The sequence below is a fragment of the Cricetulus griseus genome (assembly GCF_003668045.3).
Source record: "Cricetulus griseus strain 17A/GY chromosome 1 unlocalized genomic scaffold, alternate assembly CriGri-PICRH-1.0 chr1_1, whole genome shotgun sequence".
NCBI classification, from domain to species: domain Eukaryota; kingdom Metazoa; phylum Chordata; class Mammalia; order Rodentia; family Cricetidae; genus Cricetulus; species Cricetulus griseus.
In genome coordinates this window covers 110,539,770-110,565,298 of record NW_023276807.1, presented here as the reverse complement: position 1 = coordinate 110,565,298, position 25,529 = coordinate 110,539,770, and the positions used below count along the sequence as shown (strand labels likewise).

At 39.4% G+C, this 25,529-nt stretch overlaps 1 protein-coding gene across 1 annotated transcript in view; it reads left to right on the top strand.

The window, feature by feature from the left end:
• The window catches only part of Bod1l1 (biorientation of chromosomes in cell division 1 like 1), a 56,792-nt gene extending 32,009 nt beyond the window's left edge, over positions 1-24,783 (top strand). Inside the window, 15 exon segments of the mRNA XM_027387019.2 lie at positions 1,047-1,090; positions 2,428-2,488; positions 4,509-4,579; positions 5,509-5,581; positions 7,277-7,356; positions 11,587-11,662; positions 12,051-12,124; positions 12,956-13,031; positions 13,116-13,150; positions 14,375-14,420; positions 16,797-16,846; positions 16,944-17,025; positions 17,667-17,820; positions 20,792-20,932; positions 23,521-24,783. Of these exon segments, the coding sequence (XP_027242820.1) occupies positions 1,047-1,090; positions 2,428-2,488; positions 4,509-4,579; positions 5,509-5,581; positions 7,277-7,356; positions 11,587-11,662; positions 12,051-12,124; positions 12,956-13,031; positions 13,116-13,150; positions 14,375-14,420; positions 16,797-16,846; positions 16,944-17,025; positions 17,667-17,820; positions 20,792-20,932; positions 23,521-23,638 (1,181 nt within the window). The 3' untranslated portion in view covers positions 23,639-24,783.
• The last annotated feature ends 746 nt before the right edge of the window (positions 24,784-25,529 follow it).

Genomic DNA, 25,529 nt, shown 5'->3' with positions numbered 1-25,529 from the left:
TCATAACTGTTGAACTCTCCCTTGAGCCATGCATTCTTTCATTTTTTAATGTACACTTTTCTCATCCTGTTTTGTATAGGGTCATTGTTTAAATATAACCTCTCCAAAGAATCATGGTAAAAGAAAAATTGTCAGGGGACAGGTGCTTTATTCCCTGCATGTTTCTTCATGCCTTTACTGCCCTTCAGGGAACTATTTGACCACCTTGGCTCTCAGCCCTAGAACGCTAGCTTTTGCCCTAGTGACAGCACAAAACAACTCTCCACTTGTATCACCTTTTAGTCTACAACACTCTGTTGTAAGTCACAATACTTTTAGAAGAAAGTCTCAGACTTAGAAAGGAAATGGCCTTAGGAGCCTCCTACGCAGAAATTCACACAATCCTCAAAGACTGCAACAGATGCTGAGTCATTCACTGCTGAAGTTAAATAATCCAAAACATGAATAAGTTAGTTAAATGCATTTGGGTGTTTCAATAGTATGTTCACTGTCTAGAAGGAAATATTTGTGCATTCTTCAGTCTTTGGTTCCCATAGCTCGCTTTAGACTGTTTTACTGTGTTTAGGTACAATTCAATAAGAGATCTATTTATACAGGAGGAAGCTGTTTGAAAGAAAAATGTATATTCTGTCATTGTTGAAGAGAAACAGTAGGCTTTGTACTTCAAGTTCCAAAGACTATAAACAGACCACTGCTGTGTGAGAGGAAAGGCTCTAACCTTTCATCTAATGGCAATAGTTTTAAATGAGCCAGTGTTAGCAGATAACATGAGGGTCTTTCACCTTTCCCTTAGCTCAGATGACTGAAATAGTTAAGTCACTGCATGACTTAATGGGCTACAGACATTGTTATAAACATACAAGCTATTTTTCTGATAGCATGCAGAATACAGACTGTAAAAACTGGTTAGAGTTTTATGATTCACAAAAATATGGATCACTTGATATTGTCTTATTGGATTCCTCTGCTATGGACATTTTTAAATGTGTTGCTCTACATTTCAAACACAGTGTTGTTTTCTTGTGTCTCATCCTGTTTTTGAACAGGTGAACAGGTGAAGGATGCTTCATTGGTGAATAAATCACAAAATGTAAGTAACTGTAATAGTTAGATCTGTTGATGGTGGTTAGCTTTTATTTGAGGATGAGGAGAGAGGAGACTAGTGTGTGAGGAGGTGCTGTACAGGAGGCCATTTGGTAGCATGTTCTCCACTGAAGTTGAACATGATGACAGCAGCTTTTACTCGACTTCTTCCATATTCACCTACATATTATGATAAAGAACTCTGAGCTTTCTAGTTCTTATTGTGATAGAATTGCAAATTCAGTTGTAATATCTTAAGTCTTCCTGGAAATACAGACAAAAATAGTTTTTAGTTTAAGGCTTAGACTCACTTTATGCTGGTAGAAAGCTTGTCTGAAGAGGCTGCTCTGATTATAGTAAACATTTTTCTCCAGCTATGATTCTCATAATTGCTTTGACTCCCTTGAAAGTTTTGTTTTGTTTTGCCTCAGTGTATATGTAGGAACCTAACATTTTATAAAATGCTCAAGAATCTCCATTAGCCATGCTTTCCTTAACATCCCTATATGCTAGAGGAAGTTGAAGAGCTTTGCTTGCTTCTAGGCACTGTGGGGTCAGAGTCTTTACCTCAAGTCATTGAACTGCCCAGTTTTGTACCTAGAAGCTCACAGATAATATTGTAAAGGAAGAAGCACCTCTGGGCAGGGGCTCTGATTTGCCCTCCAAGCTGAAATCTACAACACCAGACAGTGTGTGCCACCTGTTACCCTAAGTCCCCAGCACAGTACAACCTCCAGTAGTCATGAGGGCCTGTATCTAGGGTTATAAAACGTTGTAGGACATCGAGACAGTATACTTTAAAATATGAGTGCCAAAATTAGCCAAAAAGCTAAATTTATGACAAAAATACTTCAGAGTTTTGATGGATCTTGTTGTTGTTTTGCATTTTCTAACTTTTTGAGACAGGGTCTTGCTATACCACCTGTTGCTTCATCTGTAGCTGGCCTCAAGCTTATAGCAATCCTCTGCCTCCCCCTTCCCAATGCTAGGATTACACACACATGTGTGCACTGCACCCAACTCAAGAGTTTTTAAAGGTAAAAGAGAACTTGTAAGAGCTCTTTGAATGGAAGAGAATTCAGAACTTGAACTTTTTCCTTCTTATTGTGCTTTTTCCAAAATTATTTTAAAGACAAGGAGAATAAACATTGAAGCATGATAACTTACGAAATTAGAATGTTGTCACAAAGAAGGCCCTCTGTACACTTGTCTTCTGGGTAAACTGAAGAAAATGTGCACACTAGTCCTGGCAGCATTGTTGTAAACAGCCAGGTTACACGCATGCCTTTTTACCTGTTAAGTTTGGGTGAAACTCCATAAAGAACCCTTTCATTCTATATTTAGGTTGAAAATTCAGACTCAAGAATCAATGAAGAAATTCACTGTGAATCTCAAAACAAAGGAGGTAAGTTAATGAATTCCACAATAGTGATTTTAGTACTTATAATTACCATTGGTTGAGAGTCTTCTATGCTCTGCTCTATTGCATCACAGATGTTCTCATGTAGCTTATGTAATCCAATAGAGTGAACACTATGCATCACATTTTTTTATTATTTAAATTAGAAACAAGCTTCTTTTACATGTCAATCTCAGTTCCCTTTCCCTCCCCTCCACCTCTTCCTCCCCACTGACTCCCCCATCCCAACCCCTTTCTGCTCCCCAAGGAGGGTGAGGCCTTCCGTGGGGGATCTTTAAAGTCTGTCATATCTTTTGGAGCAGGGCCTAGACCCTCCCCAGTGTGTCTAGGCTGAGAGAGCATTCCTCTATGTGGAGAGGGCTCCCAAAGTTCATTTGTGTACTAGGGGTAAATACTGATCCACTACCAGTGGCCCCATAGATTGGCCAGACCTCCAAACTGACTTCCTTCTTCAGGGGGTCTGGAACAGTCCTATGCTGGTTTCCCAGCTATCATTCTGGGAATGAGCTCCCCCTAGTTCAGGTCAGCTGTTTCTGTGGGTTTCTCCAGTCTGGTCTTGACCCCTTTGCTCATCACTCCTTTCTCTCTGCAACTGGATTCCAGAGTTCAGCTCAATGTTTAGCTGTAAGCATCACATTTTTGGTTAAGGAAATAGCTTAGAGAGGTTTAGTCATTTGGCCATACAGCTAAGAAATGGTATTTGACCTTAACTAACTACAAGAACTTTACCAGTAACCTCACAGCAGGTTCAGTCCTGTGTTAGAGCAAAGTACATAGTCTCCTATGGTTTCTATAGTAGAAATAAGAAATGCTGTGCCGTACTGCAAGCTGAGAATTTTTTAACTTCTCACAGTCCATGTGATAACAGGTCAGGAAGTTGCATTTATGTGAGACAGTCCTTGATACACATAACCTTTGACGGCCACTAACTCCAAAGAGAGAATTCTGTTCACAACCAGCATGAGAAAAATTTATATATCATACACTTAGTTCTCATAATTGCTTTGAATTGTTTTTTTAGACATCAATAATGACATTGATTGTCACTCATGCACCCATCACCTCATTTATCATACCTTAAAATTTTGCATATTTGTCTCACTCATCTATTAAAATGTTACAAATGTAGTGAGTCTCCATAATAGGGTTTCCTAGTCACAGTCTCTTTCTCTTTTATCCCATCCAAAGGGAGCCACTGTTTGCATTTACTAGGTATGTTTTTAGTTTCATAAAGACACATTGCATATATTGCCAGGATTAGGTGAATGTTAACTGTGTCTTATAAACCATTTCCACTTTCCTCCTTATTTGCCTACTTTGTAGTATGTTCTGGGCTTCTGCGCTCTTTATTTTATATAAGTCCAGTTACTTTATTACAATACTGATTAATATTTCATTGTATGAATATGTCAGGGACATTTTTGCTTCTGTTATTGGTGAACATTCCGATTTTTTTGCAGCTTTTCCTAATTGCAGTGTACTACTTTGTATGTCCCCATCCTTCAAAACATGAGCAGTGTCCTGTGTCTCTAGATTTGCTTGATTTCAAGTGCATCTTCAATATACAGAAATGCTAGCTTTTCCTCAGGTGGCATAGTTGTCACTTCACACTTGTGTTGCACCTGACCTGGTTAGGCTGTGGTGCTTGCTAATCTGATGGCTGTTGATAGAACTTCATGGAGATTCTTTGGATACTCCTACCACTGTTATCTGAAGGAAGAAGGCCACGAAGTCTGCCATGTAAATTCAGTTTTGTGGCACTAGCATAGTCCTTTCTTGTTTGGGCCCTGTTTATTTACATTTAACACTGACAAACAATGGAACTTCCTTAACAGCATTTTTAGGAGAATACATCAAGAACCAACTAAACTGTCATCCACAGTGACTAGTGCATAACTGCTCTGCAAAGGGATGACTAGACAGTTTTTCCTAACCACATGCACAAACACCCAAATGTTTTATATTGAAGATTAAGATGACTTTTGTTGTTGTATTTACTATTCAGAAGTACTCAGTGGTAAAAAGGACCTCACAGAAGCCCTAAGCAGTTGCAGTGTTGAAGCAGATCCTGAAGAGGTATGTTGCATACTTCACTCAAGTGTTCATGTGTTTTATATAGGGTTTTTGCCTCTATGTGAAGAAAGTGTTAGAAAGTTTCTATTTCTTTTTGTTTTGTTTGAAAGGGTCATGTATGTTTTGATTATAATTTGCCCTTCCCCAATTCTTCACTGCCTACCTCTATTTTCCTACCCATCCAACTCCATGTGTGATTTGTTTGGGTTTTGGGGGTTTTTTTGTTGTTGATGTTTTTTGGTTTTTTGAGTCAGGGTTTCTTTGTGTAGCTTTAGAGCCTTTCTTGGAACTCTCTCAGTAGACCAGGATGGTCTCAAACTCAGAAAGCCACCTGCCTCTGCCTCCCGAGTGCTGGTATTAAAGGCGAGTGCCACCACCTCTCTGCTCTGTGTCTTTTCTTTAAAGTCCTTCAAAACCAATTTGAAGGTTTTGCCCAAATATTACTTCTTTGTATAAATTAAATGGATGTTAAAGTGGTATGTATCACATACCATTTGTTTGTGCCTGCTTATACTGTTGTAATGCTTAGGTCCTGTCTCCCTGTTATGTGTTCAAAATGCATTGTTTTGCATTACCTTTCATTGACCATTAGCCCAGTCTAAGTGAAGGTGCCAAAGTTTCTTTTTTTGTTTTGTTTTGTTTTTGTTTTTGCTGTTCTGGTTTTTCAAGACAGGTTTTTCTGTGTAGCCTTGGCTGTCATGGACCTCACTCTATAGACCAGGCCTCAAACTCATAGATATCCGCCTGCCTCTTCCTCCCTAGTGCTGGGATTAAAGGCATGGTCTCCACCACCCAGCAGGTACCAAAGTTTCTGCTTTTTAAAGTTAATATACCCACTTACTGTAAATGATAGAAGTTGTTAATATGCATCCCTACTTTAACTGATCGGATCCAGATCCTGCTGCCTATAACATGGTCATTGTTAATTCCAGGTTGAAGAGGAAGAAAGGCACATGTCTAAAAGAAACAGAAAGCAGCATTACCCCTCCTCAGAAGATGAACTAGGTATTCATATGTGCTTTTGTGTTCAAAAAGTTAGACTCATCTAATGACGTGGGACAAGAAAATAATTCATGAAGATAGTAGTTTACTTTATAACTTTTGAGGCTAATTTGAGTCACCAATAGGCTCTTTTCAGACATAGATCCAGAAATTAGACTATTTCCTGCAGAAGACCTACCTTGTGGACATTTCAAAGACCTCTGTAATGAAAGCCTATGACTGTGCCAGCTGGCACTGAGTGCTGTGATTTTGTTATGGGCAGATACTGGGCAGGCTAGTGACACTTTAGCCAGGGCATATGTGATAATGCCTCTGTGTCATTCTGTTGGTATTGTAGCCTGTAACACAACTGTAAGATAGACCTTTCTACAGTAGTGGATGTCCCATAGTTATTTCTCAGTGTAATGGCTAGAGGGTACTAACGGGTGTTGGGCATTTGGATATGGTCAGTGTGGGTGAAAGACTGAATTTTTTCATTAATATTTTCATCAATGTATTAGTTAGTATGGGCCATAGTAATGAATCTAAATTCATAATGGCGCAGCACCATGAAGCTGTGTCTTAATGCTGGCCATGGACCTAGACTCTCAGCTTCTCAAGAGACTGGTCGAGACACTAGGTCCAGGCCTCGCTGGGCTACAAAGTAAGAGTGAAACACATGTTGCTAGTGGCTGCCATGCCAGACAGTGGCTGACATGAAGTAGAAATTCATTAAATACTGAGTCAGTGAACATATGAGAAAGATACATTTTTTTCTTCTTTTTAAGTAGAAGCATCTGATTATTTTGTAGTAATAAATTGTTCATGTTTTACCTTCAGATCCTATACATGGTTCTTTATGTACAACTTCAGTAACTTCATAGCTTCTAGTAAATATAAGGTTAAAGCTCTTCCCAAGCAGCCTGCTCCCACAGCCCAGGTCCTGGATCAAGGCTATGCTTCTTGGATGGAACTTATTTAAAGAAGTGAAGTTCCAGTATCTCTGGGACTCCATGTGCCCAGCCCTTCCCACTAGACCTCAGGGATTCATGTGAACTTTGGGGCGATTGTTTGTTTTGTTTTTTACTTTTGAGACAAAGTCTTGAAATGTAACCTAGACTGGCCCCGAACTGGCAATACTCTTTCCTGCCTCCATTCCTGAGTTCTGGAGTAAACTATCATGCCCTGATAACATCTGGAGATTTTTGTGTGTATGGGCGGGGTGCGCCTGTCTTTTTTAGAGAAAGAACACCGGCAAGAAAACCATCCAAAATGCTCTGATGTGGTGGGTTGTTTTTTTGTTTGCTTGTTTCTTAATTTTACATACCAATACCACTTCCCCCTCCTTCTGCTTTCCCCCTCCCCCCACTACACCCCACATCTACTCCTCAGAGAGGGTGAGGCCTCCAGTGGGGAGTCAACAAGGTCTGTCACATCACATTGCAGGATCAAGGCCCTCTTCCCTGTATCTATATGAGCAAAGTATCCCTCCATAGAGAATGGACTCATTTGGAAATTGTCTTATGCTGTCTTTCTTCAGCAAGCTGAAGACCAGCGTTGAATGTTCAAATCCCAGACATTTTAGATATATTTAGAATAACTTTTAGCTTTAGTGTATCACAGACCTAAAAAAAAAACTTCAACTGCCCTAGAATAGAACTGTATTTCATTTTCAGTTAGTTTTTGTTCTTTTGTGATTCTGACCAAACTGATTTACAGATGATAGCCCAGATGTCCTGGTTTCCAGAATAGAAACAGCACGGAGACAGTATTCTGAGACTGAGCTGCATGACACAAAGGTATTTTTCTACTGATTACTTTTAAGTTGGGGGCCGTTAGCCTAATTGCATTACTGTGAAGACTTATAATTTTATTCTATTGTCCTTACTTCATGTATATAACAATCAGCTTGTTATAAAAGATACATAAATTTACTACTTATAAACTGCAAGATTTTAGTAATATGACAGTTAGATATAAAGCTGGCTTACAATTTTTTGCTCAATGGTCTTGCTTATTTCTCAGGATTTGCAGTGCTTTTTTCCAGCCCTGATGTCTTTTATCATGGATGTACTTGCACCAATGATATGTGTTACTTAGAAAGGTTGATATGCTGCTTCTGAATACTTCTGCCCCAAGTCGGACAGCCCCAGATCTGCACTTTTCCCATCGCTCTTCTATTTGTCTCGGGATTCAGAGAAGCAGCCTGTGGGTCCTTGCTTTCCCTCTGCTTCTCTTCCTGCTTGTCCCAGATTTGCACACTTCCTGCTGGGGACCTCTTGAGTGATATCTTCCTGTCTCTCCTACCCACATTATTTTTCTCCACCTAGTTCTAGTTTTATGCAAATGTAACAGCTGGCTTCCAGCTCCCTAAAGCAGTTCTTGTGTCCTCAAGACCCGGTGAACTAAATAAAAAGAAAGGACTTTTAACAGCCAAATAAGGAAAAGTAACATAGTGCCATGAATTTCAGTGGGTTTGTACCTAGGAAAGAAATAGGTTTTTAAGTCATTACTCATTGCCCTGTTCACAACTAGAATCATAAGATAATACTTTTAAAATAATAGATAAGTGGCTTGAAGGAGATTTTTATTTCCCCTCAATTTCATGTAACTTTAAGTAATGAATTTAAGTAAAATCTGATAGATCAGAGAGAAAGCATTTGCTTAGAGTGCATAGGGCTCTATCTTTAGTCCTTCAACATAAAAAAAAGCATCCATAGGAAATACTTTCATAATTATGAAATAGTATTTTCCTGCACACACTCTGTGTTCAGAAGCAATTTAATGTCCCATTTTACAGTCATGGTGATTCTGTAGACTAGTCTACTAGGTTGGGAACCATTTTACCATTCCTGTGACAGCTCATAAAGTAAAGATGTATCACTTTTAAAAGCAGTAGTCACTATCAGGTTGGTATGCAAGACTAAAAGAAGTTAAAAATTGAATTTGGAAAAACTCCAGGCATTGGGAAAATGAAAAACAGAATGAAAAGTAGTTCATGCATGTCAGTTTTTGGGAGATGGCAGAAGTTCTTGAGGGACCCAGTGCTTGTTCTGTAAGAATCATCCCCTAGCCAGAAATATAGTCTGTCCTAGTCATGAAGACTGGACAGCATCTTCAGCCACATGTGAACTTGAGCAAATGCTAACACAGGCACACCTTCATCCTTCCACACTCCAGCACATGAAAAGGGTCTAGTTTGGAAGTCACTGTATACATGAACCCAAATATTAATGAGGGCAGATTAAATAGCTTGCTCTGGAGACAACTGTTAGGCTTTCTTTGGTAGGCTGACCTTCTATATTCTAAACCTGTGCCCCCGGAGCTGGAAGAGTGACAAGCCACTAGAACAGCAGTTCCCAACCTGTGGGTCTGGATCCCTTACAGGAGTCGAACAACTCTTTCACAGGGGTCGCCTAAGACCATCAGAAAACACAGATATTAGCATTATGATTCATAACTAGCAAAAATCACAGTTATAAGGTAGCAATGAAAATAATTATGTGGTTGAGGTCACCACAACATAAGGAACTGCATTAGGAAAGTTGAGAACCACTGCTCTAGAATACTAATTAAATGGCAGAACTGCTTTTAAATTCTACTTTCTATTTAAAATTATCCTAAAGTTCTCTGTGAATAATAATATAGAAACTAGTCCAGTCTGCAATCACTGAGGTACATTGTCAATCGTAATTACATGTCTTGGTCCTGGTTATAAAGTGCTTTCAAGCTAGCCTAGGGAAAGTTGGGAGTTCCACAGGTGAGAGGACTTGAGAATGACCCTTGGGTTTCAGCATCATGTGATTAGAGTTTACAGATAATCAGTTCAGTGAGCTTGCAGAATCTGTTAGCCTAGTATTAAGTGGAGTGACCTTCTGCACTGGATACTTGGGGCTCCTACAGAGAAAACATTCATTATGCAGTCACAAACGAATGAGAAATGCCTGAGCTCACACTGCTATCACTAAGAGATAACACAGGCTCCTTGGCATCCTCATTACTAGTGAGAAAGAATATGCCTCAAAGTAGGCCAAAAAGAATGGTATGATGTGGATATTTTTGCTTTGTATTTATATCTCCTTAAGTCCCTGAAAAGTGGGCCAACAAGATAGTTTAGTGGGTAAAGGCACTTTTGGCCAGGCTGACAGCCTGAGTTCAAATCCTGGGACCCACACAGTAGAAGGAAAGAAGTGATTCCTGATAAGTCTTCTCACCTCCATTCATGTGCCATGGCATGCACTCAAGCACATGTAAAAAGTAACTAAGATAAAACACCTAGTGACATTTGAGTGCCTTTTCAAGGGAAGGGACAGTGAAGGCTATCATAGACCCTCCAGTATCACAAAGGAAAAAGAAAGGAAATAAATGAGGATTACAATGGGCCATTAAAAATAATTTAAGTAAAATTTAAAATAATGGAAATTACTTATAGTATATAAAAGATAATCAAAGCAGTAAAATGGAAACAAATTTTTTATCTTGATCTTCCATTTTTGTCTGCTTTTTTGAGTATGTTAGTGTTGTAAACATTTTGTGGAGTTTTGCTTTGTTTTTTTAGCTTTAACTTAGATTTTAGTTGACATAAAAACTATATGTGTGTATATATATAAATAATGTATATAATATGTACATATTTTATGTATATGTGATGGGATACCATGTTGTAGCATGGTGCATATATAAGTGCAGGTAGAAAACACAACATTTTGTCTTCCAGTTTTACTATAATACATTGCTACTGTCCGTAGTCATGCTGCCAGAATCATTGACTAATCAAAAGACATTTTCAAAATACATGTTGGAAATATATTTTTTTTGTTCCTGTCCCTTTCCTACTCGACAGACACAACTATTTTTCTCACCCATCAAGCTCAGTTTGTAATACTCTTATATTCTTGGATGTATGCCCTTCCACTGGAGTGTGATAAACTTACCAGGGGAAATACTTTAAAGAAAACTGACACTTCCTCTCCCAGTAGCTATTCAGTTAGTTGTCAGCCTCATCTAGGGTTGAGACTAAAGATCTGTCTTCCCTCTCCATGTTGGGATTTGATCTGGCCTGAATTTGCACCACAGGACTTGTACATACTGCCACAGTCACTGTAAGTTCATATGTGCAGCTTCCCTGCTGTGTCTAAAGGACACTGTTTCCTTGTAGTTATCCACCACCTCTGGCTCTTAGTGTCTTTCTGCCCCTTCTTCTGTGAAGACCCCTGAGCCTTTGGAAGAGGGGATATGGTACAGATGTCCCATTTAAGGCTGAGCAGTCAGCAATCTTTTATTTTCTAGGCCTTGACCGGTTGTGATCTCTGTGTTAATTAATCTCTGTCTACTACAAATAGAAGCTTCTCTGGTGAATGTTGAGAGATGCATCTATGGGTAAAACAATAAGTCATTGAGAGTCACTTTAATACTGTGGCCATTTAGCAGAAATAGCAGGTTCTAGTTCTAGTCCAGATACCAGTTTCCTCTTATGGAGTGGGACTTTAATCAGAACATGGTTGGTTGTTTCCATGATGTTCATGCCATTGTTGAACTTAGGCCCATGTCTTGTCAGGCCAGTCATTATTGTAGCTGGAAGGGTGTGCTTGATGTTTCATGCTCAAAACTTCTTTCAGCTAATGGTGAATAATTTAACTGTTAGGGATTACTACTCTAAATTAGCTCGTCTGAATCCCCAGATGTTCTTTTTGGTGTATTCCCTCTTACTTCTTCCCTATACCTCTCTCCGCTACTGCTCCATAAAGAAATGTAATTTATAGTAATTCTTCTGTTGAAATTTGTCTTAAAAAGAAATGTACATTTTGGAGGAAGAAAATAAAACTAACTCTGACCTTGGTATTTTATATCTAAACTTGCTTTTCTGCCTTCAGTTTTTTAATCTCTTTTTAACAATTCCACTAACTGCAATAATGGCTGTTTTTAAAAACATTTAGGAAATTGTTATTGAGAGAAACTCGGGGGAGTATGAATGGAGACAAAGTTAAATTTGAAAATTAAGCCTCTGGTCTTGTTGAACTTCTCCACAGGAAGAAAACTCTGGAGATCTAGAGGAGTTCTCTAAAACAAGTTCAAAGACAGACAGCGTTGCACTGGAAGACAGAGGTGAATGAAAGTCCTTCTCAGGGTGTTAGGGTCTGAGTCAACACTAGGCTTCACCTGCTGGAATGTCCTTTTGCCCATTTGCTCCCCATATAGCACAGTACCTTATGCTTTAAGTTTGTAAAGCTGGGCATCATTTTTAAGTTGTATTCTCCTCTCAAAATATGCTGTTTCTTGACTAACTATAATCAGGTTTATTGGTTTTAATAATGAAGGTATGCAAATGAAGTGTGTGTGTGTAAGTGTGTGTGTGTATGTGTGTGTGTGTGTGTGCGCGCGCGTGTGTGCACGCACTTGTGTGCTTGGTGCATGCCTGGGACTGCACATACTCTGGTGCTTGATGAAAGCTTATCTGATCACCAGCATTCATTGAGCTCTGCCTTTTCCCCAGATGACTTTAGCAGCAGTGAGGGTACAGGCGAAAGGACTGAGCTGAATGAAGATGACAGTGTCAGGTCACAGGAGGTGAGAATTGCTTTTCCTATTGATTGTCTCAAAATAACTTCCAAATGTATCCTGTGCATGAGGTTTTCATAAGTACTTTTTAGCCAATTTTAGTGCAGTGGGACATTGTTCTAAACAGTTTGCTTTATTAATGTCATTCTGATTAATTTTGTTCTTTTTGTCTTATTTCATCAAAGTATTTTTATGAAACCTACTTATGTCATCATTACATAGGGTCAGTTCAATACTCTCCATGGGCACTGTCAGGTTTCTGGCCTAGAAACTTAGTGCTGCAGGAGAAAAATGAGGAAATGGGAGCAACAGCAGGAGGGCCTAAGGAGACCCAGCTTGGTGAGGCAAAGTCAAGGGTTCGAAGGAGGCTGCAGCTTCACTGAGTCTATACCTGCCATAGCTGTTTCCAGCCTAGTCGTCCACGGGGAGCTTCTGGGGCAGAGAATGACAGTGGCCCGAAATAGTCCTCTAAATCCAAACCAGCCATTGCTAGGTTTCCAGCGTTTTAATAGTTTCCTATAAGAAACTCACTAAATTTATTTATTTATTGTAGGAGATAACATTTGGCCACAAATAACTTAAACCAATTCCCAGTTTGAATGGGCAGACTTAGTTCTTGTCGGGAATAAACTCACTAAGCCATTGTTACCCCCATGGAACTCTGAACTCATAGAACTTGTCAGTACTCACTAAGCAAGGGGACTGCAGTGAGAATAAATGCAAGATTTCCAACATCATGCCTAAGCTGGATTCATTCCTATTAGTAAGGGAACTCAATTGATACAATTGAAGGTAAATTATTCTTTTATTGTTGGGGATTTTTTCTCATTTCCCTCTTAGGACGATCATCCGATCATTATTAAAAGGAAAAGAGGAAGACCTCGCAAATACCCTGCAGAAACTGCCTTGAAAATAAGTAGGTATTTGGCTCATTTTCAAGTCATACACAAGAACTTTGTGAATTGACTATCTAAGTAAATTTTTTATTATTGTTTTTTAGAAGAAGACTTCAAAACAGAGACTGACATCAGCACTGTAAGTAATTACAAATGATGAGAAAAGAACCATTCAAATATATGCTCTTGGCCTATGAGCATCTAGTGTTGCAAACTACTTTGTTTTATTTAAGTACTTCAAAAAGACTTACTTAAAATGTGGGCTAGCCATTCAGATAATGCCTTGATTAGTAGTATCTTCCTATGGACAGAGTTTTAGTAGCTGTTACTAAGCCTGCTCCATCCATTCCTAGAAGTTCCATTATGTAAACTTAGAGAGCCGGGGTTAAAATGCAGAAGTTCACTGTTTTGTGTGATTTTGAGTAGTGACTTTCCAAGTGAAACTTCTGATAAAATTGTGCTGCATTATGATTTTCTCTTGAATTGTTTTTATAATAAGTTACACACTGATTTCAGAGCAGGGGAATCATCAGTGCGATTAGTATGGGTATAGTATATGTACATGCTCATGTAGGAACACAAGTGTGAATATGAAGGCCAGAGCTTGACATCAGGTTTCTTCCTTATAACTCTCCTCTTTATTTTTTGAGACAGGGTCTCTCAGTTAACCTGTAGCTCATGATTCAGATAGGTTGACTGACCTCTCAACTCTCTGGATCCACCTACCTCTCCCACCAACTCTGGGTTTCAAGTGTTCACCACTGTACCCAGCTTTTTACCAGGTACCAGGATCTCATCCTACAGAGCAGGCGTTTAAGTCATCCATCTCCCAGTACTGCTACTTTATCTCTTTGAATGTTCTTATCTTCGACTCTGAAGTACATACCCAGTGAAATCATTATATGAGGATTTCATTCCACGTACTTCACTAGCAGTGAGCACTGGCCTAGGAAACTTCACTTTGGATTTAAACCTCAGCTTTGTCACTTTCTCCCAGACCTACAGCCTGTGGCCAGTCATGTAGCCCTTCGAGACTCTTTCTTGGCTATGAAGAAGCATAGTGCCATAGTACCTAAAGTACTTATAGTACTGTAAAGTCAGAGAACCACATGTGAAAGGGCTTCCTGGCCTCACTCTGGCATTCAGTCTCCAAAATTTCAGCACAGTGGTGGGAAGACACTCATCAGAGACGGTTCAGAAGCATGGGCAGGCACCCACACATGCTAGCTCTGCTTGACCAGCCACAGGAAATAGGGTTTCATTGTTCTGATTATGTATTAAGTAAAGTTCTTAAAATTACTGGTTGTCTTTCCATATGATAATGATAAACTGTTCATCTTAATTTCCGCTCATTTAAACTTAGGTAGAACAGTCTTCACCTAGCAGCAAACTGAAAACCAGCCAAGCAGGTATGTATGAAGAATTCCTCTGCCTATGATTTCAGGAGCTGCTGTGTTTTCAGTTCATGCACTTAACTGTCTAGAGTTGTTTTCTTTTTCTTCTTTTTTTTATTTTTTGGTTTTTCCAGACTGGGTTTCTCTGTGGCTTTGGAGGCTGTCCTGGAACTAGCTCTTGTAGACCAGGTTGGTCTCAAAGTCACAGAGATCCGCCTACCTCTGCCTTCCGAGTGCTGGGATTAAAGGTGTGCGCCACCAACGCCCAGCATAGAGTTGTTTTCTTAATAAGAGGTTTTTCGTAATTGAGCAGGGAACCTAGCCTGGATGTTAAGGGAGATCTTAGAATTTTGTTGTTTCTCCATGAAATGAATTAATTGGCTTTTGGTTAAAAAAATCAAGTTACATATATTTACTGTTTTTTTTTTTTTTTCTTTAGTATGAGTTTCAGTCTAGGACATTGTCATCACAAAAGGCAAGACAGTAGAAAGAAAAATAGTGAAGGCGGGAGATAAATCCCTGTAGTGTCCAAGCTGTGGATTGCTGCATTTGTGTTGAGATGAACAGGAAGAAGTAGCTCTTTTGAGTACTGTTACCATGGAAGCAGAGGCTCACCCTAAGAACCTGCTATGCTAGGAATAATAATTTATGAAAGAACCCCCTGTACTCTACAGACCTGGGATCTTAAAAAGATGAAATTATTTCAAGTATTTTGTCCTCATTCTAAAGAGTTGTTGATATTGATAATGGTTGCCTTATTTAGTATGCCTTTTCCAGATTTTTAATGGTTTGTACATTTTAACCTCCTAGCTTAAGGCTTTTTAAATGAAAGAAAAAACTACCAGTGGACTAACAGGATTGATAATTTGAGGAGAAGATGAATATGACAGCTGTCTGTGCACTAACTTGTATACAGTATTTACACATCTAATTATAAGCTTTTGATCTTGCTTCATGCTTTTTCTTGTCTCTTGGAAAATTAAGGTTATTTTATTGTTTGGGATTTTTGGAGGGGGACTTGTGTTGTTGTTTTTATTTTGTTTTGCTAATTGAGGAAGAATCTGTTTCTGCCTGGTTTTTAACCTGCTTTTATTATAGTATTTAAATAGGAGAAATCTTCATACCTTGAACTCACTATAAAGATTGTGAGATTGTGATCTATGTGATTATCTAGTGGTTTTGCTTTTTGTTATTTTCTAAGTCTGGGTAATATAATGACCAGTTTAGGACAGACTGCTTTGAATTTGTTGAATTAACTTTTCCATGTTTGTTACTGTAGTGAACCTTCAGAAAAGAGAAAATACTACCCTCTTCATCTCTGAGTAGTAGAACCTTTGAAGCCCAGCATGGTGGTCTAGGCTACAAAATTAGACACCCCTCCCCCCAAAAAATACTCTTTTGAGTTTTTGAGTACTTGCCCATAATTTTATATTCAAATAATATACTACATTGTCTTTATTTTCCTTATCATAACATATTCTCAGAAAATTGTAACATCTACAGATGTTACAGATGTTTAAAGAATAAAATGTAGTCTACCAACAGACTTACAATGTATTGGTTTTGTTGTTTGTTTCCCTAATATGTGTATCTGGAGTGAAAAGTCCAAATACCACTCTGCTCATTAATTATGTGACTGAACAAATTGTGGAAACGAAGTTTTTCAAGCTGCTTTTCCAAACTGTAAACTGAGGTTGAAGTATTTATAGAGCAGTACTGAGATTTAAAAGAAGCATCTCTATTCAAAATCTGAAAAGCTTCAGAATCCAAAACTTTTCCAGTGTTGACATGATAAAGTGGAAATTTCCATAGCTGCCCTGTGGATTGCTCTCAGAATACAGATGCACTAAAATTTGCATAATATTACCTTCTGGCCATTTGAATGAGGTATACATGAAATACAGGTGCATTTTATGACTGTTTTTTTAATATATATGTGTGAGAGTAGGGCAGGTGATATGCTTATGTGCATGTATGTCTGCACCTGCATGTGGAGGTCAGAGGAAAGCCTCAGGTGTCATTGTCAGGAATGTCATCTGCCTCCTTGGAGACAGGCTCTCATCAGCTTAGAAATCACCAGTTAGGATAGACTGGCTGGCCAGGAGCCACAGCATTCCCACCTCACCAGCATGTTGGTTCAAGGGTCTGAAATTGGGTTCTCATGCTTTCAAGGCAGGCCTTTCACTGACTGAGCTAGCTACATCCCAAACCCCAAGTTTTATGTTTACATGTGCATCACCTTTCTAAGATATTTCATTATAGTATTTGCTGATATCCCCAAATCTGGGTGGTAAAAAAATCCAAACTAATTAATTATATAACAGTGCATTGGAATAATGACAGATAAAACAGGCCAGATTTACTGTTGAAATTTAATTTGTTTTTTTAAAGATGAGTCCAATAAAGAAATGGCCGACCTACAAGAAAAAAGTACAAGCAATGTAAGTGCTAATTTTCTTATTAAGATGTATCTTCTAGAAATAAACTTAATCAATGCTCAGCTAACCACCCTTTCAACTTTAATGCTGTTGCTTCTAGGATGATAGTGAAGATAAAATAGCAAGTATGCGTCGGAGAGGAAGAAAGCCCAAACGCTCATTGACTTCATCAGATGATGCAGGTATGAGTCTAACTCTCTCTCTCTTTAGAAAACAGGCCAATTTAAAATGAAACAAAACAAACAAAAAAACAACAACAACAAAAAAAAAAAAAAAACAGCCTGGAGGAGGTGATTAGGAGGAGAGGAGAAAGGGAAAACTTTGGCTAGGATGTAAAATAAATAAATAATAAATAAATTTATTTTAAAAACTGGAACAAGGCAAATAGAGGAAAAAACAAAAAGCATGAGAAACACATGTCTGTATATTGTTAATTACGGCCTTATTATTTCAAAAATTACACTTTTCTAAAAATGTCTTTTTTGGATGAAGAAAAATCTAGCTGGGTGTAACAAGAATTAATGTTGCATAAATGTGTGTGAGATGGCTCTAATCCCTGCCAGAAATGGCACATCCCAGATGCTTTTCTGAGCTCGTGTGAATTTTTTGCAAATGCTGGCTGTGAACTGCATAAGTAAACTATCCCAAATGTGTTTGAGATTAAGGTAAACAGTTGTGAATTGCAAGTACTGAAACCAAAAGGAAGTAGAAAAGCACTTCTTTGCTTCCAAGTTGCTAATATCCTAAGTTCTCCTCCCTGACTGTCCTTTGGAAGTGTCTTTGGGAATTGTATAGTCCAGGTGTTACCCTTCTGTCTGAACAGAATCCTCAGAGCCAGAAAGAAAGCGCCAGAAATCAGTTTCTGAAACATCTGAGGATAAAAAAGATCAGGAGTCTGATGAAGAAGAGGAGGAAGAGGAGGAGGATGAGCCCTTGGGAGCCACCACGAGATCCACCACCAGATCAGAGGCACAGAGGTAATGGGAACAACCAGGAGCCTCCAGAGGCCTTCAGCAGCTGCTCTGTCTGGAAGCAGCTCTGGGTGTCAGGGGACTCTCTTGAAGCCATTTCCTTTCCGTGTTCTCTTCTTGACTGTGTCCTCTCACAGAAAATGAGTTTTCTGTCTCGGTTGTTGGGAGATTACTTCAAAGTCTTTGCCTGGTTTAAGTGCTTGTATGATGAAACCTATCAGTTCTCTCCAGACATTTTTAAGCATCTGCTTTCTCAATGTGCTAAGGACCATGAGAGAGCCCAGAGGTTCACACACAGCTACCACCTGCTCTGATCCTGATGAACTGCCTATATTTGTATGTTCCCTAAAGTATGTTCTCTCAAACCCTAGTAAAGGCACAAAACTTTGGGGGGGAAACTGGGTGTGTGGTCACATGGGTTTGAAGAAGCCAGTGAGTTCCCTTGCTTCTTCTAAGTTAATGCACATGAAATACTTTAGGCTTGGCAAAGTCCTAAAGGAAGGAAACGTGTTGTAGTATTTGCCTACAAGACTCCTCCCTAGCTTCTTCCCATGTCACTGTACCTGTTAACACCAGCACTGTCCTTCCTGTACATACTTTGAGAGATGGTGTGTGGCTGCGCTGCATAGGTCTCCCTAGTATTCACCAATGTTTTCCAGAGCAAGTGCATTTTCCATGTTTGGTGTCATTCACACACTGTTGATTTTGGCATAATCTTCTATAATTTCATTCCCCAAAATCAATCAAAAAGGTACGAAATATTTACTTTGAAAGTATTACCATTAACACCTGTCTTCATAATAAAATAATGATGTGGTATCATGTTTACAAAAAGATTTTTTAGTGACATCATTTGATTTCTCAAGAGTAAGATTATTTAAAGACAAAAGATAAAATCAGGGAACTCACATGGCTAAATTTAAAGTTTGGGCTTTTGGAGGAGAGGTGTTGGAAAGGAGGCCCAGCCGAGATGAATATGAGTCACTGAGCCAAGAGTCCTACTGAGAGAGCGAACATGCCGGAGTGCAGCGCCCTACCTCCTTAGTACCTCTGCTTCCCTGTTACACAGTCCTAGAAATCCTTCAGTGTAGTGAGGCTCAGTTACAGAAAGTTCCTTAGATGTCTGTCTTCAAGAGTGGATCCAACAATCACTAGCAGGCTTGCTTTTCAAAATAATAGTCAAAATGCATTATATACATGTTAGTATTGCTTAAGAATAAGGAAAATACATTTTTAAAAATAAGTCATATAGGGCATCTGGTAGTGGATCAGTATTTATCCCTAGTACACAAATGGATTTTGGGAGCCCTCTCCACATAGAGGGATACTCGCTCAGCCTAGACACACACGGGAGGGTCTGGGCCCTGCTGCAAATGATATGTCAGACTTTGAGGATCCCCCATGGAAGGCCTCACCCTCCCCAGGGAACAGAAAGGAGATCAGATAGGGGGCTGGTGGGGAGCAGGGGAGGGAGAGGGAACTGGGATTGACATGTAAAACAAACTTGTTTCTAATTTAAATGAAGAAAAAGAAGAAGCTATAGGCAACTGAGGGAAGCCAGGAGGAGCAAGAGAGATAGTCTTCACTAGGGAAGAGCACACCAATTAGTTGTTCAGTGTCAAATGCCCAGCCCTGAAAACATACATATAAATTACATTATATGAATTGAATAGGTTATATTTAAGAATATGTATATGTACATATATATGCATATACACACGTGCAGTAAAAATAATAAAATGAGGCTATGAATTTGAAAGCAAGTGGGGAGAGATACATGGAAGTATTTAGAAGGAGGAAAAGGAAGGCAGAAATGTTGAATTATAATTTCAAAACTGAAAAAAACAAGCTATTGTAAATGTTTTTCTCCTTTATATCTTCCCTGGAAAGTTAACAAAAAACAAGTCATAATTTACAGGTTAGTTATCACTTGAGTTATTTGTGTTGTCAATGTACTTTAGGAACATGTGATTTATTAACAGATGCTTTTCTGTTTGGTTTAAATTTCTCAACATCTGTTGATTGGTCCCAGGGCTCTGGTATCTGTGTGGCTTCCTGGGTCTTTGGTGTTGGATATGCACTCTGTGATCCTAGTACTTCTAACCTCGGGCACCTTAAGCCACAGCAGCTCTTCTGTATTGAGCCTGACTTACACAGACCTCCAGGGTAGGCGAGCCTCTCCCTCCCTGGCCTTCTCTTCCTGTGCACTGTAGAAGTAGGCAAGCCTCTCCCTCCCTGGCCTTCTCTTCCTGTGCACTATAGAAGCCAGCCTCCCTATGACTTTTGCTCTTGTTTCATGTTCATCTCTTGGTGCCTCATAATAATTCCTGAAATATTTGAGGGCAGTTTCCAGGCCTTCTTGTCTTGAGCTTACTTGTGATCTTATCATTGTTTGTTCTCTAGTCTATTTCCTCTCTAAGAAACAAATGTGTCATACCAGGTGTGGACCGAATAATCCAGAAGGTTGTTCTGTATGTATCCTATAGATACTCATTTTCAGTATGCATCCAAATTGGAGTTGTTCCACATTGAATCCTATGCCATATCATATGCTAAATAAGTCCTTTTTCTTCCTTTTCTCTGGAAGTCGGCTCTTCCTAATCTGATTTCTTTCTTGTATAACTGACTACTTGGAGCATCAGCATTTAGTGCCATGAGTCATACCTTCAAAAACTTCCTTCTCTTCCTCTGTTTTAATGAGATCCTTGGTGTCCTTGTCAGCCAATATATTTTCTCTTTTCAGAGTCATCTTCTCAATTGTGGTAAAATATGCACAGGAAACAGACAGTGTCCTGGAGGTAGATTTAGCCTTGGCTGACACTGAAGTCTTTAGTATCAATGATCAAGAGACCCAGCCTCATTATTCTTTGAGTAGCCATAGCTGTCTTGCCCGTGAGAAGTCTCTTCTTTTCCAGTGGTCCCGTGGCCTAGAGAATCCAGAGCTACCATTGTCCAGTGTCTCTATAATGTGTTTCAGAAAGCATCATAGCAAGCCATCTACACGTGCAACATCCAAACTTGGCATCCCAGAAACAGTTTCTCCTAGAAATCGCCAAAAGTTAGCAAAAGAGAAGTTACCTACCAGCGAAAAAGTTAGTAAATCTCCCCCATTAGGAAGGTAAGTCCCTGCCTACGCTTCAAGTTGTTTAACTCCCAAGTAATGCTTTTCCTATTTTCTTAAGAATATCTATCTCACCAAAAAGCTATCTTAGGGGATCATGGGTTTCTAGGAACAGGAAGGCCTAAAATAAAAGTCATCAGTGGCTTTGCAATGTAGCCCAGTCATACAAGCTTGTCCTTGACTCTTGTGAGCCTTCTGGCCAACTCTCATGTACAAAGACTAAAGTCAGGCATGTTTCTTCTCAAGTGATTGCATGTCTGAATGTATTTCAATCTGCACAGTGTGGTGAAGCATGTCACAGCTTAGAGTCATTGCTGGTTTGGAATACTGTAGAGGTAACAAAACAAAAGCACTCTCAAACAGCCACCTGCAGCTTGCACCTTCCACTGCAGCCTGAATCACCTTTGCTCCCACAGTCCTCCTCCTTTGCCTCTGCTGTGCTAAGGCAGTGGGTGCTCGCCGCCTGCCTCGGTGAGTCAGGTCCTTCCTTTCTTGAAGCCTCTCTCCTGCAGAGCCTCCTCTCTGCTGCAACCCATTCTCATCTCCTTTCTATGGCATCTGCAGTCAGCACTAAACAGTGGGTAATGGCAGGTGGCAATGGTGTGGGTAGCCTAATTTTGCTTCTCCCACTGAACTGTTAAGTTTCTTCCTTGATGTCAGGAACTTGTCTTGCTCTTTGTTTATTGTAACATTCATAAACAACAGATGATTCCATGAGTACAAGTAGACTCTGCACTCTACTTGTAATAAGTGTGTACTCTTATCCACCAGTCTTAGAAAGGAAGAAAATTCTCTCGTCCTAGTTGGATGAGATTAAATAGTCATCCTTATTTTCTATGTGTATGTCAGAATATCAGGACAGTCTGGATTCATGTTTCTCAGAATTAAATATGCAGAGGAACCACATGATGGATGCAGTCTGCACTTCCAGCAGGGTTCTGGTATAACGAAGGCACTTGATCAACCTTCCAAGCTCCCACAAGAGGAGAGAAGGACCCTAACTAGAGATTCTGCTCCCTGCTAACAGCTCACAGCACAACATTGGCTCCTGTTGCATAGCATTCTACAATAGTGTAGTATTCCCTATGGCCAGTGGCTGTCCATATCACAACTTGGAATGGGTTATTAACAAATATCTTTCTAGGCTGTTTTCAGCTCATTCGTAGGTAACCTGAAAGAACCATAGCATCTGCAACACTATTAAACTCAGTGTGTTTTGCTGTCAGAAGGACAATAAGCATGTCTTTGCAGCATTTTTTCCTGTCCTGCAGCTTTAGTTTTCCAACTCTTTAATTCTCCTATAAAAGCTTGCTGCTTGCTTACCATATGTTGAGCAGATATTGGCAGTATAGCTAAATAACATGACAGAAATGAATGTGCATAAGACTTTCAAAGTTTTGATAGCAACCTACAGTTATTGTTTCATAATACAACTGGTAATGGAATTCTAGCTGCTGTAATAGACAAAGTCCTCACTAGTAAAACTTTATAGGTATGGTGACAGTGGCATTTTCTGTCATCCTCTGTTACCACATTGCTTTAAAATATTGATTGTAACTCGCAGTCTGAAAAAGCATAGCAGATGAGTTAAAATGACTAGTGCTGTGGTTAAAAAAAAAAAAAAAAAAAAAAAAAAAAAAAAAAAAAAAAAAAAAAAGCACTGTGTAGTTTCTAGGCAGCAAGCCACTTGCTTTGTGCTGTGGGAAGGCTTCCCAGATGAGGGCTTTTGAACTGGAGCTGAAAAAAGAAAGAAATTTGGTCAGATAGATCTGATAGGATGAGTAGGAAAAAGGAAGAACTGGGCATGTGGGCTCACTTGATAGACTACTTGCCTAGAGGGCATGAAGTCCTTGTTTGGATTCCCAGCACTGCATAAACCGGGCATGATGGTGCATGCATGTAATCACATCACCATCTGAAACTGCAAGATCAGAAGTTCAAAGTCATCCTATGCTACATAGGGAGTTCAAAGTCTGCCTAGACTCCATGACACTTTATCTCAAAAAGGAAAAAGAAATCACTTGTCAAAACATGGAGAGAGGTGATTTATTTGTTTGAGCATAGCAGTATTTGGACAGCATTGCAGTCCAGAGTGCTGAAAGTAGAGAGCACTGTGCTCTGGATTGTTTGTCCTAGAAGCTTCAGAGACCCAACAAGAGCTGTACATGTCTGAAGATGGTGATATGATTGAAGTCAGGTACCATCCTCTAAACTTCCTACATGCTAGCTTGCTTCTCTAAAACTACTCTGCAGCATGGTTTTGACTGTCAGATGCCAGGTTGAAGTCCTGCTGTGTTCTTGCTCTTTGTTTTCAATGGGGACAAGAGTCTAGGAAAGGATGTTAACTAGACGAAGGTCAGCGTCTCAGAGTGGTAGGGCTGGGACAGAGTGCAGACTTTATGTTCCTCTAGAGCCCCATCTGTGCTCTGTTCAAGGTTGTTGGTAAAGAACCAGACCATTCCAGCAACTTAAAGTATTAAATACTGTGGGGTTTTCCCTCCGGTGTCATGTTTTAAAGAACTCCCATGTTACTTGAAGCAACTGATTTTACCTCTCTTCATCGTCTTGACTTTTGTTCAATACAGATCAAAGGCACAGCTCTCCCCATCTGTCAAACGCAAGAGAGAAGTCAGCCCACCTGGAGCTCGAACAAGAGGCCAACAGAGAGTGGACGAAACCCCTCTGAAAAAGGCAAAGCGGTAATGCTGACAGCCCTGACCCTGGCTTCCTGAAGGACAACCCAGTGGAGAGAAAAGGGACAAGCCTCACCCCATAGGCTTTTTCTTTTTTAAAACAAGAAAAGGATTTGCATGTGCTGTAAGTTCCTAGGTGCAAGCTTGTTCTTATTATGTTTTAAACAGCTTTATAAACTATTGTTCATAGACGGTATTAATGTACATTCACTTCAGATAAAGGAAGATAAGTTTACTTTGTATCTGAACTCAGCAAAGTAGGTGTATATTTTAACAGTGGAAATTGGGATTTCCCAATGTGACACATCACTAATGCAATCCTTCCAGCTCATCAGATACCAGGCTGCCCCCTGGAGATCTGTGTATAGTATATAAACATGTAAAAATAGGCTGTATTTTACTCAATGTATGATGCTAATCAATGAACACTTTATTTATTTTACAGAGAAATCTTATCTGTGAACTTTACTATATATCTGTTTATTTTATTTTATTATTTTTTTTAAATGAAAAGAGGGTTTTAAATGCTATGCAGTCATTAGTAGAAGAGTTCTAGGACTCTGCCTGCCCTGTAACTATCTGCATACAGCCTGGCAGGAAACAGAAATTCACGCATGCATCCAAGAGAAGTAGTTTAGGTGAAGAACCGACTCCGCTGCTTTCCGTCCACAGTCGTGACTCTTTTTTATTTAAGAATGTAACTTGTTTTTCAATAACCCTTGCCTCTGTAGCTTTACCACAAGCTCCATTAACGTAAATGACTGCTTCCGGTAAAGTTGCATCCTACACCCTCTGCGGGTTCATTCCTCTTCTTTGTGCTGTCCCCACGCCTCTGCCACCATCTCCATACTGTCTGTTTCAGTGAAGAGAAATGCTTGAAGATGAGATTGCACCAGTCTGTTCAGCTTCAAGATGTCATGTTGTTTTATACAGTTATTTCAGGATAGAAACTGGTTTTATCGCCAGGTTCTTTTTTAAACATGTTTTAACTCCCATAATGAACAAACTGTCCAACTTAAGTTTTTCATAAAATAACGTTTTCTTAAGATCAGATCTGTTTCTTGCAATGGATATGATGAGTTGCCAAATGATTGAGATCATTTTAAATGCTCTGTTCATACTCTTGTTTTATAATTAAAATTTACATTCATTGTGTGTGGGTTTTTCATTGTTTTGGGGTTTGTTTTTTTGGGGGGGTGTCTTTTTTTAAATTTGGGTTTTATTTTATTGTTTTGACTCTTAATGTAAGGTGGATATTCTTGTCATTTTACATTGTTTCTTACTGAAATTTTATATATAAATTATAAAATGTTTCCCTAAAACTTGAGTGACAAGATTTTTTTTTTCTCATTCATAAAAGCCAGGTAGAAATGAGACTGAATTCCAACAATCCTGCTTCCTAGAGTAACAATGTTAAGTTGATCAGTTCATTAGCAGTGCACACCTGAACATAATCTCATTGTGAAGCCAGCACTCCTAGTTTAGAGATGCTTGGGGACTGAGTTGAATCTGTGAGGAAAAGCTGCCTCCTAATAAATGTGGGACCAAGCAGTAGAACTGTATCAGCCACGCTCTGGTGGGGTAGTCAGCTACTTCTTAGTAACTTCCAGTGGTTCTGAACCCCATCTTGAGTAAAGAATGAGGATGAGGGGGTACTGCAACTATGAAGTAGCAGTTCTTAGTCATGATTCGATGCTGAAAGTATTAGCAGAATAGAGGAGCTCAAAGCATGAGACATCCTAGTTCACATTAGTAGTCCCAGAATCCTAAGGACCACCTGGCTTGGGCTGGAGAGAGAGATCAGTGGTTAAGACCACTTGTTGTTCTTTCAGAAGCCCCAGTCCCATCACCACCCATTCATAGCTTCAGTTCCAGGGGATCTTATGCTTATTAACAGGAAT